The sequence below is a fragment of the Euprymna scolopes genome, chromosome 45 (genome assembly GCF_053919585.1).
Source record: "Euprymna scolopes isolate OS-2025 chromosome 45, ASM5391958v1, whole genome shotgun sequence".
Taxonomy (NCBI): domain Eukaryota; kingdom Metazoa; phylum Mollusca; class Cephalopoda; order Sepiida; family Sepiolidae; genus Euprymna; species Euprymna scolopes.
Genome location: NC_136526.1, coordinates 70601398 through 70614123, shown reverse-complemented (window position 1 = coordinate 70614123; position 12726 = coordinate 70601398). Strand labels below are relative to the sequence as shown.

At 33.0% G+C, this 12726-nt stretch overlaps 1 protein-coding gene and 1 pseudogene across 5 annotated transcripts in view; one reads left to right on the top strand and one right to left on the bottom strand.

Moving 5' to 3' along the window:
- Positions 1-12726, top strand: part of LOC145269883 (uncharacterized) — a 122278-nt gene that overhangs the window by 79188 nt on the left and 30364 nt on the right. For all 5 annotated transcript variants that reach the window (XM_080125632.1, XM_080125631.1, XM_080125630.1 and 2 more), the window contains exons 13-18: positions 7639-7683; positions 9701-9745; positions 10137-10181; positions 10524-10568; positions 11011-11055; positions 11391-11435. In XM_080125632.1, the coding sequence (XP_079981758.1) occupies positions 7639-7683; positions 9701-9745; positions 10137-10181; positions 10524-10568; positions 11011-11055; positions 11391-11435 (270 nt within the window). The remainder of the gene's footprint in view (positions 1-7638; positions 7684-9700; positions 9746-10136; positions 10182-10523; positions 10569-11010; positions 11056-11390; positions 11436-12726) is intronic.
- LOC145269964 (U2 spliceosomal RNA) lies at positions 6528-6635 on the bottom strand (annotated as a pseudogene).

Here is a 12726-nt window from a genome sequence, read left to right as displayed (position 1 = left end):
CTCTTTCTCTATTCTCTAATAGAGACACACAGAGAGAAAATAGAAAGAGTAAGAAAGCCAGAGAGGGGGGGAGAGATGCTCTTTAACATTCCTCCACCCCTTTTTTATCAAAATGTATGGCAAGCCATACATTTTTAATAACTAACTAACTAAAAAAAAATAATTATGTCCGAAGTACATCTTTATTTTTTCACTTTCCGGACTCACCCCTTTTCCAAGAAAGATCAGGCACCAGTACTCTTCTACAACACTATCAACCCTTCTGCTGCTTCTCGAAAGTCCCTCCTAGACATTAACTTGCTTCCAAGTTAGACAAAGATACAGCTTTGCAGATATACATCTTGTCTAGGCGGTCGCATTGTTGGATATTTTCCACTGACTCTGCTCTTTATTTGGACCACTTGGCCAAACAAATGGAGACTCCATTTTCGATCACTTTTTCGAAATGGGGCCAGCATATCGCAATTACGACCAGAACGTCGGATGCTCCATGTTGGTGGTAGCTTTATCGCATGGGGACTCGAACCCCAGACCCTCAGATTAAAAGTCTGATGCTCTACCGACCCAACCATCCCACTCGCGTTCTCGACTTTCAGCATAGGCCTAAGTCCCAGTTTTTTTTTCCTTTACTGTAATGCCCTGACGTCTTTCTCTGAGTGGTCCTATTACTGGAGCTTTGTTCTATTCAATCTACTACTTCGGGACTTCACAAAGCTCTTCTACTAACTCCCTTGGTTGGTCTAAGTCAAGATACGCCTTCACACTGATTCACTCGGAGCCTGTTTGAGTTCCTGGAACCCGACAAGATACGGAATCATCACTCCCTAACTAATGCGCCATCGATTTCTAACTAAGTAGTTTTCCCTTTGTGATTTTTCCGCATTCCCAGCAAGTCCCAAGATTCCAACCCAGATATCCCTCACACATTCCTCTAAAAAAATAAAAAAATAATAAGGCTCTATCTTGTCCCTTACGTAATCTGCATCTTTCCCTTTCTTCTATCTCCCCGTGATTAGGCTTGGTACCGACTGTCCAGTCGCTCCGTACCCTGAGGAATTATCGCGACCTCGCACGCCAGACTTTTGTTGGACAAGACTTATTGCCGTTGCTTGGGCCTACGTGGCATCTTCCAACTCACTGGAACCACTAGTATTGTTTTAACAGGGTTCTCATTACTCTAAAATAGTATTTCCCCTGCCAAATTTTCTAATTTGTGACAATACCGTGGCTTATAAAAAAAAAATAAAACAACAGAAAAAACTGCTTTCTACAGCCTAATCGCCTTGTAATTCTCATGAAAAAAAATGCAACTACGCGCTAAACGTCCCTAAAATATAACTAAACCAACCAAATCTATTCCAAAATAATTTAATTTAATAATACCAATTAAATTCACCCAGCATGGTTTTTTTTTATTTTTGGTACCTTTAATTCACAATATGGTAACATTTTATTTTCCTAAGTACTTGCATACATATTTCATTCATCTTCTCTTGAGCGATTCGTAACATAATGGCCACGTCAGCCATTGCACCCCCTCTGCCCCTTACACCATGTCAGAGGGCATTTCATTTGCTCCCTGAAGTTGATTACAACTAGATCCGCTCACGCTGGACAGAATACATTCCGTTCACTGCTATGTCAGAAAAAACTTTCTTTTTTTTTTTCCAAAGTCGGTAAGCGCAACCTGCCTTGAAGACACATAGCTTCACGGAAAACATCGGATTTCCACACATGAAGTACTCAAACTTGCTCCATGTTGATTCTACTCGAAATCAACAGAAATCACGATAAAAAAAAATAAAATTCGAATCATTTCCCGAGAATAATGAAATTAATAACTACCCATGTAATTCAACACCTCTCCAAAATTCTAACATGCTTGCTACAGAAATTAAATTCCATTCACGCCCCACTTTTTTCTTTCATTTCTTCATATAGTTTATTTAACCCTATATTTATCTCTTTTTTTTTTTACTTATGTGGTCAAAACGTCACTCATGTCGAACATTTATTCTACTTTTCGAAAATTGAAATTAATACCGACTGAACCTTTGACTCTTCCGAAACTTTTTTTTTTTTTAATCATTTATTACACTGTTTAAATCTTATTTCTTGCTCCCTATTTTATTATTACTATTTAATTAATTAAAAACACATTTTTTCTTTTATTAATCCTTCTTTCCATAGACCCCACAAGCAAGATTCCACCTCCCCATTCTGCGAAAAAAAAATACATGTCACAGAGTAAGAAAATCCTGCACAATACCATTTTAGAACACATCAATTACATAAAGAAAATAAATGAAAAAAATACAAAAATATCCTATAAGCATTCAGAAAGTCCCATCTTAGCAATAAATAAAATCCAAACAACAAAATTTTGTCCACGTCAGCAAAAAAAAATTCCTACGAAAAAAATCGCACAATCAGCGAAAAAGAAAAAAAAATCATTTTACAGGACATGATCATTGTTTTTTCATCAACAGTTCATATTGTTTTTTTCACTAAAAGCACATGAAGTTCCGCAGTTCAAAATTGCAACAAAAATTATTATTAACAACAAACCTTTCGTGATTGATATGTTTTGTTTTTTTTAGTAAGGTGACAGGCTCATTTCTGACACACACGTTGTAGCTAACAAGTCATATGTTCTATTTTCTTTTTCTTTTTCTTTCTTTCTGTCCTTCTGTTTTACACTTGCTGTTTAATTCAAAATTAGCAATATTTTATCAGTTTGTCTTTCGTTATAGCTGTTTTTTTTTCCAAGTTATTCTACTGTTTTTCTAACAGAATTTTTTTTTCTTTTCTTTTCTTTTTTTTCTCTTTACTATTATTTTTCCTTATTACTTAGTGTTTTAACGGACCATCGTTGTGTGTGTGTTGATTTGTATTTCTTCTTTTTTTCTAATAATGTTCTTTCTCTTTTTTTTTTCTTCCAGACATTTTATTGTGTTGTATAGTTTTTTTTTTTTTTTTTTTTTTCTTGTCTTAAAATCTCCTTTCCCTTTTAAGGACCTGTTTCCACGTCGTATTTCTTAAACACAGGTTCGACTTCACATCGATGATGTGAACTTAGTCACGAGCACCAAAACGAATATGTTATATATTCGGGGGAGTCATAAAGGAGATTTTGTCAAGGAGATTCGTGTACGTGATCGTCTAGTTTCTAATGGTTTTATTTTTGATGTCTCGTGGGTGTGTGTTTGTGTGCATGCATTTCTTAACATACCTTTATTCATGTGTCGTCGGTTGTTCCTCTGGTTTTCATTGTCTCTTGGAGGGGAGCTGGCCTGTTGGATGAAGAATTCACTCCAAGACGATGAAATGGTTTTATAGTTTTTATTCACCTTCCAAAGGTCGACACAGAATGGAGGTGAACCTTGCTTGTTTGATGATACACGTCAGCGTCCTCCCCAGCCCAGGGGGGGGACAGCTGAAAAGCCGTCTGTCTTATTCAACACCCGAAAACCCAACTGCCAAGAAAGAATCAGCTAACCTCATCACATGATACCACGTCATCTGGTCAGCTGACCCTTCTTTTGCAAACGTGTCCACTGTCCACGTTATTCACCTCTCTCTCTCTCTCTCTCTCTCTCTCCCTCTCCCTCTCTCTTTCTCTATTCTCTAATAGAGACACACAGAGAGAAAATAGAAAGAGTAAGAAAGCCAGAGAGGGGGGGAGATGCTCTTTAACATAGGAACAGATAAAGAGTGCGGGAAATCGTATATATGTTACATGATAAAGGGCTGTCCGCTTTTCATGTAAGTAAAAAATAGGGAATTAGTTAAATGAAATTGGAGAGTCAAGGATTCGAACTTGCGAAGCTGGATTTGGAATTTTCAATTCCAATCATAAGTTAAAATAAATACAGAATGTTATTGAAAATAAGGAATGTGAAATCGCAATTGTTTAGCTCACACAAAATAGTTAGATATGAAATTTTTTTTCTGTGAAAACTAAAATAAGGAATTTAATCGTCAATTGAAATTGTAAACATATTTTGTAAACAGGTTACTCGGAAAATAGGTTACTGAACTCGGGGTCATGTCAAGTTTGGCAACGTGACGCGTGACGCATGTCACATGATATACAACGTGCTTTATGAGCACGTTTAATCATGCGATGATGTGACAAGTTCTCAATATAGGTAGAGTTTTAGATGCAGTCTGGGAGAAGAGAACAGGGGAAGAGTCGGAGAGAAGCAGAGAGGTTCAGACCGATTCTCCGTTAGAATCAAGGCACCTTCTAGAAGTGAGAGGGTTTTTGAAATAACCATGTAACAACTTTGAATCCCTGAGATAAAATCATGTCCGACCGGTCGAACATGAAATAAAGGACGTCGTGTAAATTTGTATCAGCGTCTTCGTGGTGTTATTCAACAGAAAAGGTATTGTCCATTTATTTTATAAGAACCTTTGATAAAATCATCATTTAAAAAATATGTGTTAGGAAGTATATGTGTCAAAAGTATAAATGTTATAGAAACACTCCCGTTCATACAAGTGTCAAAAGTATAAATGTCAAACTCTCGGTCTATCTATCTATATATCAAATCTCCTCTCATTGGGTAGTAACATGTACACTGTCTATTATATATGCAGAAGTTTCGCTCTTTATATATATATATATACCTGTTTATGTCTCCAATATGCTATCTCTTACAACATGAACATCTTAAGACATATGAACACTCAACACATGAAGACTCCTAAGACAACCTCTAGATAAAACACTAAGACTTTCTAATACTAACATGAACAACAAAACATAGTCTCAGATTTGATACATCGAAAATAGCACCCCTATGCAACATATAGTGGTTGTAGCTAGTCGTGTTTTTGTGAAAATTTTACAAAGGGGGACCGTAGATTGGAGTTCAGTCGAACACTTGCCATGAAAATAAAGATAGAGCAGAGACAGGCTCGCAACATCTCTTCTGTGGGAAAGAGGTTGCAAGGAAAAGAAAAAGGCATCACCTACTAGATTTCTAAGACGGTTTTGAAATTCATCAATGCAGCATAGGTAGCGCTCCGTCGCAGATGTGACAACAGTACAACATTTAAGGACGTACCTGGCTCTTATAGAAACAGAGGATTGTATCGGTACCTAGAGATACATACTGGAGTGGTAGAGTTATTCAACCATTTTTCCAGTGATCTTGATAACAGATTTGATGATCGTTTGACAACAGTGAAAAGCAATCCTAAAATTGAAGAAAAGTTTGTTTTGTTTTTCTAATTTGCCACCAAACCTTTAAAATAAATATAGGACAAATTACATGTAATCGACTGAAAACTACGGTGTGATGTGAATTTGGAAGCAGGTGATAATTTATATGAAAACGTGATCCCACCATTCAAAGTCTAAAATATATTTACTGTTATTCAATTTCTGTTTATAGTCCACATTTTCAAGCTGTTTGCATGTAATGAAAAAATAATAAAGAGAGAGAGGGGTAAAAAAAAATAAGCGAAGTAAATGTTTTTCTAATTTAGTCTTTTTCTTTCACGACTTCTTTCTAGATGAAGAAACAGAGACAGATAATAATAAATCTCGACAAATAAACGGTAGGGCAATTTCATTTCTAATCGCATAAATTTGTAGAAAAGTATTTTATTTAGATGTTATCCACTAAACTTTTCAGAAAAATAATATTTAATAATCACAAAACTATGATACGATGTTGATTCGGAAGCAGTTGATCATTTATATGAAAACGTGATTCCACCATTTAAAGTCTTAATTGCTATTAATTAATTGCTATTTTATTTCCATTTATCGTCAACATTTTTAGGCTGTTTACATCTAATAAAACATATTAAAGGGATAGACATAAAAAAGAGACGAAAAACAAATAGGAAGTGGGAGGGGAGAAAGAGCAAGAAAGAGAAGGAAAGGGTAAAAAAGATTTTGAAAAAGAGATGGAGCTTAAAAGAATATACAGGATGAAAAGAAAGAAATTTTTTTGTTCTTTTTTTTATTGTTCGTATTTTAATTTTTTCATAATTTTATATTTTACGTAATTATTTCATATTATTCTTCCCATTTTATATATTTTTGCTAATTTTGTCTTTCAAAGAGAAGTAAAAGAAAGGGAAGCTGTGAGAGACAGAGTACGAAAGAGAAAGAGATGGTAAAAGGTGAAGGTTAAACTGACAAGGCCGATAGCCATTAGTCGCGTGCTTTCGTGTAATGAATGAATGCGTGAATGTAGAATTTACATGAAATTCTTAAAGATAAACTAAAATGACTGAAAAATGAGCTGGAATGACTTAAATAAATAAAAAGTAAATGACTTAGAGTGACTTTAATGAACTTAAGGATTAATTGAATGACCTTAAGAATGACTTGAATACTTAAAAAATAACTAGAATCCTTCCAAAATAACTTGAATGATCTAGAGAATGACTTGAATGGCTTTGAGACTGATTGGTTGTAAATTGGGTGATCATTTTACATTAAATTAATACAGAGAAATGATCCCCACTTTATATCACAAAAATTATTTGATTTAGGGAATTTGAAACGTTATATTAGCTGTGTGACCAAGGAAAAGTTACAAATATAAGTACAGTATGTAGTAAGAATAGATACTACACTTTGATCTTGGCCAAAAGGCCAAGAAAAGGGTATTTATTTGCTCCCCCGCCGAGCAAATTAGGCACAAGACTGATTTTTAATGTGCAGAGTGAAGGGGAAATGGGGACCAACTCTTAATTTATAAAGAAAGTGAGCCAAAATTGTGAAAAATAATTATGTTAAAAGAAAGTAAACCAAAAAGTGTTTTAAAAAAATAAATGTTTAAAGAAAGTGAATCAAAAATTGTGAAAAACATAAATGTTAAAATAAAGTTTTAAAAAATTGTAAAAAATAATAAAGCAAAAAATTGTGAAAATAAAAATTATGTTACAAGAAAGTAAACAAAAAAGTGTGAGAAAAATAAATCTTAAAAGAATGTATATAAAATAATTGTGACAAAATATCAATTTTAAAAGAAAGTGAACAAAAAATTTAGAAAAAGAGATGAATGTTTAAAGGAGAGGGAGGAAGAAAGCGGAAGAAAAGGTAAAAAGAGATTGTGGTAAAGAGATTGAAGTTTACAGAAAAAAGGGAGACAAAGAAAGCTGACGTTTCTAAATTTTTGAGATGAGGATTGGTTATTGTTATTGTTATTCATCGGATTACTGTTTTCGGTTGCCCCCACTGAGAATTGAACTTTCAACCTTCAGGAAAATATCAGTTTTACAATTGATTTTTCCCACTACTCTAAGCACTGCGCCACGGATCCAATACATTTGCGAATTACTTAGGACCTCTATCCACTCATGCCTGACGGAACAAGAGCATGCTACCTCCGTGAAGTAAATAAAAGGTTCCACTCGAAATTCCGTCCAAATTCCCGAGTTCAACAGAAACATTCACCTGAAAAAGGTCGGAGTTTATATCGATCAAAACGTCATGAAAATCACACTCAAGATGAGAACAGTAGTCCGATGAAAAATAATAAAAAGAAAGGAGAGCTTTTTAAATTTTCTTGTTCTTTTTATTAATCGTATTTCTATTTTACGTATTTTTTTCTTTTCATTAAAATATCCCTTTTGATTTCGCCTCTTTCTTTCAAAACTTCTTTCTAGATAAAGCAACAAAAACAGATAATGATAAATCTCAACACGTAAACGGTAAGACAAATTCTATTTTAACAGCTTAAATTTCAGAAAAGTTTGTTTATTTAGATTTTTTCCACCTGTGGCCCTGTCTTTGTCACATACTGGAGTAGTCGGGGTTTCGTGACTACCACGTGGAATGTTGGCCGTTCAAACCTTTCTTCATATCCCAAGTTGTGTCAGACTAGTTTCACAAAAGATGGCTTGAGTTGATGCGGCCTAGAAAACTGTTCAGTTCTTGTAGTTGGGGCTACCAAACAGATTTAGCGACTCCAAAAGGAAAAGTAGAAAACAGCCAATCAAAATAAAATAAAAATAAAATAAAAACATTTATTGAAACACGTTGGTATTTACAATAATATGTGTAAAAAAACTTGGTAAAAAAAATAAAGTTGAATACTGGAGATACGGGGAGAATACGGTTGACTGGTTGAAAGTTTTTGATAATCAAAAATGGCAGATATGGCGGCGTCGGAGTTGTCGGCAAGGGACTTGGTTCTCAGCTAACGGGAAATGAACCAACTCGGTTTCTCAATTCAGTGTCCCTCGCTTTATGGACTCGATCTTTGGCAGGTGCGCTTTCTGGTTGGTCAGCCAATCATGACTGCCGACATATGGTTTAACGCCACGACCACGGTGGATGGACAAGAGGAACCGCCCCTCCACCGGACTCGTATGTGATTGGTCATTCTAGAGCAGTCAGTGGCTAGTGCCGTAATTAATGGTCTGGGCTTCAATTTCCTTTGACCCCACCCAAGGTCTTGTGTACTTTATGCCCCGATCAGGTTGACCCAGAGCACCTGTCAATGTTCGACACATTTGTGTTGTTTTCATTTTAATTAAAATCTAAAATGATTTTGTTTTGTTTCTTAAAACTCAGTGCACATTCTTACAGTTGTTTTGCTTTTTGGTCAAAGGTTGACAGGCCAACCCCGTCGGCCAAAGATTGAGACTTTCGTTATTTTTTTTTACTTATTTTTTTTACAAGGTGGTCACCACTTATCAAGGCCCAGAAGCCACTCAGGGATAAGGGTTATTGTAAGTACAGTACGTTAGTGTGGATATTTAAAGTGTCTACTTAAGGAGGCGGTTCATCAATAATTTGTTTACGTTGGGCTTGAAGACATCTAAGTTGTAGTCAGGAGGGAAGCAGGCAGACGGAACAGAGTTCCACAGGCGTGTAGTTCGAAACGATCTTATTTTACTTCTGATAACTTTGTATATCTTCTTACAATTATTTTGCTTATGCCAAAGGTTAGCAGGTCAACTCTGCTGGCAAAAGAGTGACACTTTTGTCATTTTCATTATATTAAAAATCTAAATGATTTTCTTTTTCTTTTAACAATTCCGTTGTTTTATTTAAACGTATCTATTTGGTGACTTTTCTTTTCTTTTTTCCTTTTCACTGATTTTTTACAATCTGTTAGATACTCAAATCCAAATGATTCAGTAATTTGAAAATTAATTATTTTCACAATTAAACGAGTCTATTTTAACCTGAATAATTAATTAAAGATCTGACTTAATTTCACGAGTCAACTCATGACACGGAAAATGGTAGTGTCATACACCAAACTTTTTTAAAAAATTACATTTAATCATCTAAAAACTATACTACGATGTTGATTCGAAATCAGGTGATAATTTATATGAAAACGTGATTCTAACATTTAAAATCAAAAATACATTTATTTTTATTTTATTTCTATTTATTGTCAACATTTTAAGGCTGTTTACATGTAATAAAATATATTAAAGGGATATACATAAAAACAGAGAAGAATAACAAAGACAAGATTAAGGGGAGCAAGAAAGAGAAAGGATGGGTACAAGAGTGACTGTGAAAGTAAGTTTGAAGTTTACAGAAAAAAAAACAGGGTAAAAACAGTAAATAAAAAAGGGAGTTTTTTGTTTTCTTGTTCTTTTTTATTATTCGTATTTTTTTTCATAATCTTTCTATTTTATGTAATTATTTTCTTTCATTAAAAATGTTTTTTTAATTTCGTCTTTTTCTTTCAAAACTTCTTTCTAGATGAAGCAACAGAAGCAGATAATAATAGATCTCAACACGTAAAAGGTAAGACAATTTTAATCGCATAAATTTGGGAAAGTATTTTAATTTAGATTTTTTCTACCAAACTTTTATTGTTATTTTATTTCCATTTATTGTCAACATTTTAAGTCTGTTTACATTTAATAAAATATATTAAAAAGAGAGCAAGAGATAAAAAAAGAGGAAAAAAAACAAAATGATGAGAGAGAGAGAGCAGGAAAGAGAATAAAAAGGCTAAAGAAGAGATTGTTATATAGAGATTTAAGTTTACAGAGTAAAAGGGGGACGAAGAAGAGGTAAGTTCTTTAATTTCTGGTTCTTTTTATTAATCGTATTTCTATTTTATGTATTTAATTTTGTTTTTGTTAAAAATATTTTCCTAATTTCGTCTGTTTCTTTCAAAACTTCTTTCTAGATGAAGCAACAGAAGCAGATAATAATAAATCTCAACACGTAAAAGGTAAGACAAATCCCCATTTTAATCGCATAAATTTGATGGAAGTATTTTTATTTAGACTTTTTTCCACCAAACTTTTCAAAAAATTATAGTAAACCATCTCAAAACTATGGTACGATGTTGATTTGGAAGCAGGTGATCCCACCATTAAAAATCTAAAAGATATTTGTTGTATAATAAAACATATTAAAAAGAGTGAAATCAGGGCGAAGAAAAGGGTGTTTGTATTTTCCTGTTCTTTTTTATTATTTGTATTTTTTCATAATTTTTCTATTTTATGTAATTAATTTTCTTTATTAAAAATATTTTTTAATTTCATCTGTTTCTTTCCAAACTTCTTTCTAGACAATGCAACAGAAGCAGATGATGATGGATCTCCACACATAAATGGTAATTCAAATCACTATTTTAATCGCATAAATTTGATGGAAGCATTTTTATTTAGATATTATTCCACCAAACTTATCAGAAAATTACATTTAATAATCTGAAAATTATAGTACGATATTAATTCGGAAGCAGGTGATCATTTATACGAAACCGTGATCCCACCATTCAAAATCTAAAAAAATATTTGCTGTACATATTAAAAAGGGAGCGAGAGATCAAAAACAGACAGAAATAAACAAAGGGGGGGGTTGATGAGAGATTGAAGTTTACAGAAAAAACAGGGTGAAAGGGAGACGAAGAAAAGGGAGTCTTTTATTTTCTGATTCTTTTTAATTATTCGTGTTTTTATTGTTTTCATGATTTTTTTATTTTACGTAATTATTTTTTTTTCATTAAGAATATTTTTCTAATTTCGTTTTTTTCTTTCAAAACTTCTTTCTAGATAAAGCAATAGAAACAAAGAATAATAAATCTCAACACGTGAACGGTAAGGAAAATCCATATTTTAATCGCATAAATTTAAGAACGGTATTTTTTATTTTATTTTATTTTTTTCGCCAAACTTTTCAGAACGATTACATTTAATCATCTGAAAACTACGGTAGCATGTTAATTTGGAAGCAAATAACCATTTTTATGAAAACGTGATCCCACCATTCAAAGTCTAAAATATTTCATTGCTATTCAATTTATTTTCTTTTTCTTTTTTATTATTCGTATTTTTTATTTTTTTATAATTTTCTATTTTACATAATTTTTTTTCATTTCATTTAAATTATTTTTTTCTAATTTTATCTTTTTCTTTTCCAAACTCCTTTCTAGATAATGAAACGGAAACAGATAATGATGGATCTCAACACGTAAACGGTAAGACAAATCTCTATTTATCGCATAAATTTGTGAAAAGAACTTTTTTATTTATATTTTTCGCACCAAGCTTTTCACAAAAATTACATAAAATCATGTCAAAACTATACTACAGTGTTAATTCGTAGAAGGTTATCATTTATATAAAAAAGTGATCCCACCATTCAAAGTCTAAAATATTTTTATTGTTATTTTATTTCCATTTATCGTCAATATTTTAAGGCTGTTAACATGTGATAAAACTTATTAAATGACAAGAGGTCAAAAACAGAGGAGAAAAACAAAAGGAGAGTGAAGAAGAGAGAGAGAAGAAAGAGAAAGAGAGAGTGAAATAGAGATGGAGGTTAAATTTAAAAAAAAAACACCGTGAAAAAGAAAAGAAAGAAAAGGCAGTTTTTTTATTTTCTTGTTCTTTTTTATTATTCGTATTTCAATTTTTTCATCATTTTTCTATTTTACGTAATTATTTTTCTTTTCATTTAAAATATTTTTTCCAATTTCGTTTTTTTCTTTTAAAACTATAGAAATTGTCAGATAAATTCATTGTAATCACCATAAAAAGTAGAATATAATTTTTGTAAAGGTTAAATTACATATGATATGAAACTAATATTTACCGAAGTGTTTGCAGTTATTTTAAGGCTATGCAGTAGAATCACGGGATATGGCAGTAACACGTTCCGGGATTGGAGCTGTAAGTGGAAATAGCAGTATTGCGGGGTCTAAGCAAAATTTTAAAAATTACATTACTGTACATATATAAAGAAGTAACAAAATACAGTACAGTATACAAAACACATGTATATAATGAAGTAAACATTATGAATAAAACATATATGCCGTAACCAGAGGCCGGAAAACGCACATGGGACTTATTTGTCTGTCCTGACAGGAAGATGACCGGTCATCTAAATTCTTAAATACAGGGCATACTGATGAGGTTTTCCAGGGTGTTGGGAAGCAATTCCCCTTAAGACAACGCTTAAACAGCTTTGTAAGCATGGGAGCTAGTTCTGGTTGAAGCTTTTCAACATTATAATTGGAATGCCGTTAGGGCCAGTTGCTTTACTGGAATCAAGGTTCTTGATTAGCTTGGCAACATCATGCACATTTCTGATACAGGAAGAAAAACGGAGGTTGATGGCCTTGGTTGCATAGAGTCAAATTAGCTGAAAAGTTCTTGGCAAAGAGTTTGGCTTTGATTCTGACGAGAATACTTCAGGCCCATTAGTGATGGTTGGGATAGAGCACACACTTCTATTCAAGATCCTGTTTTGCTATTTGCCAAGCG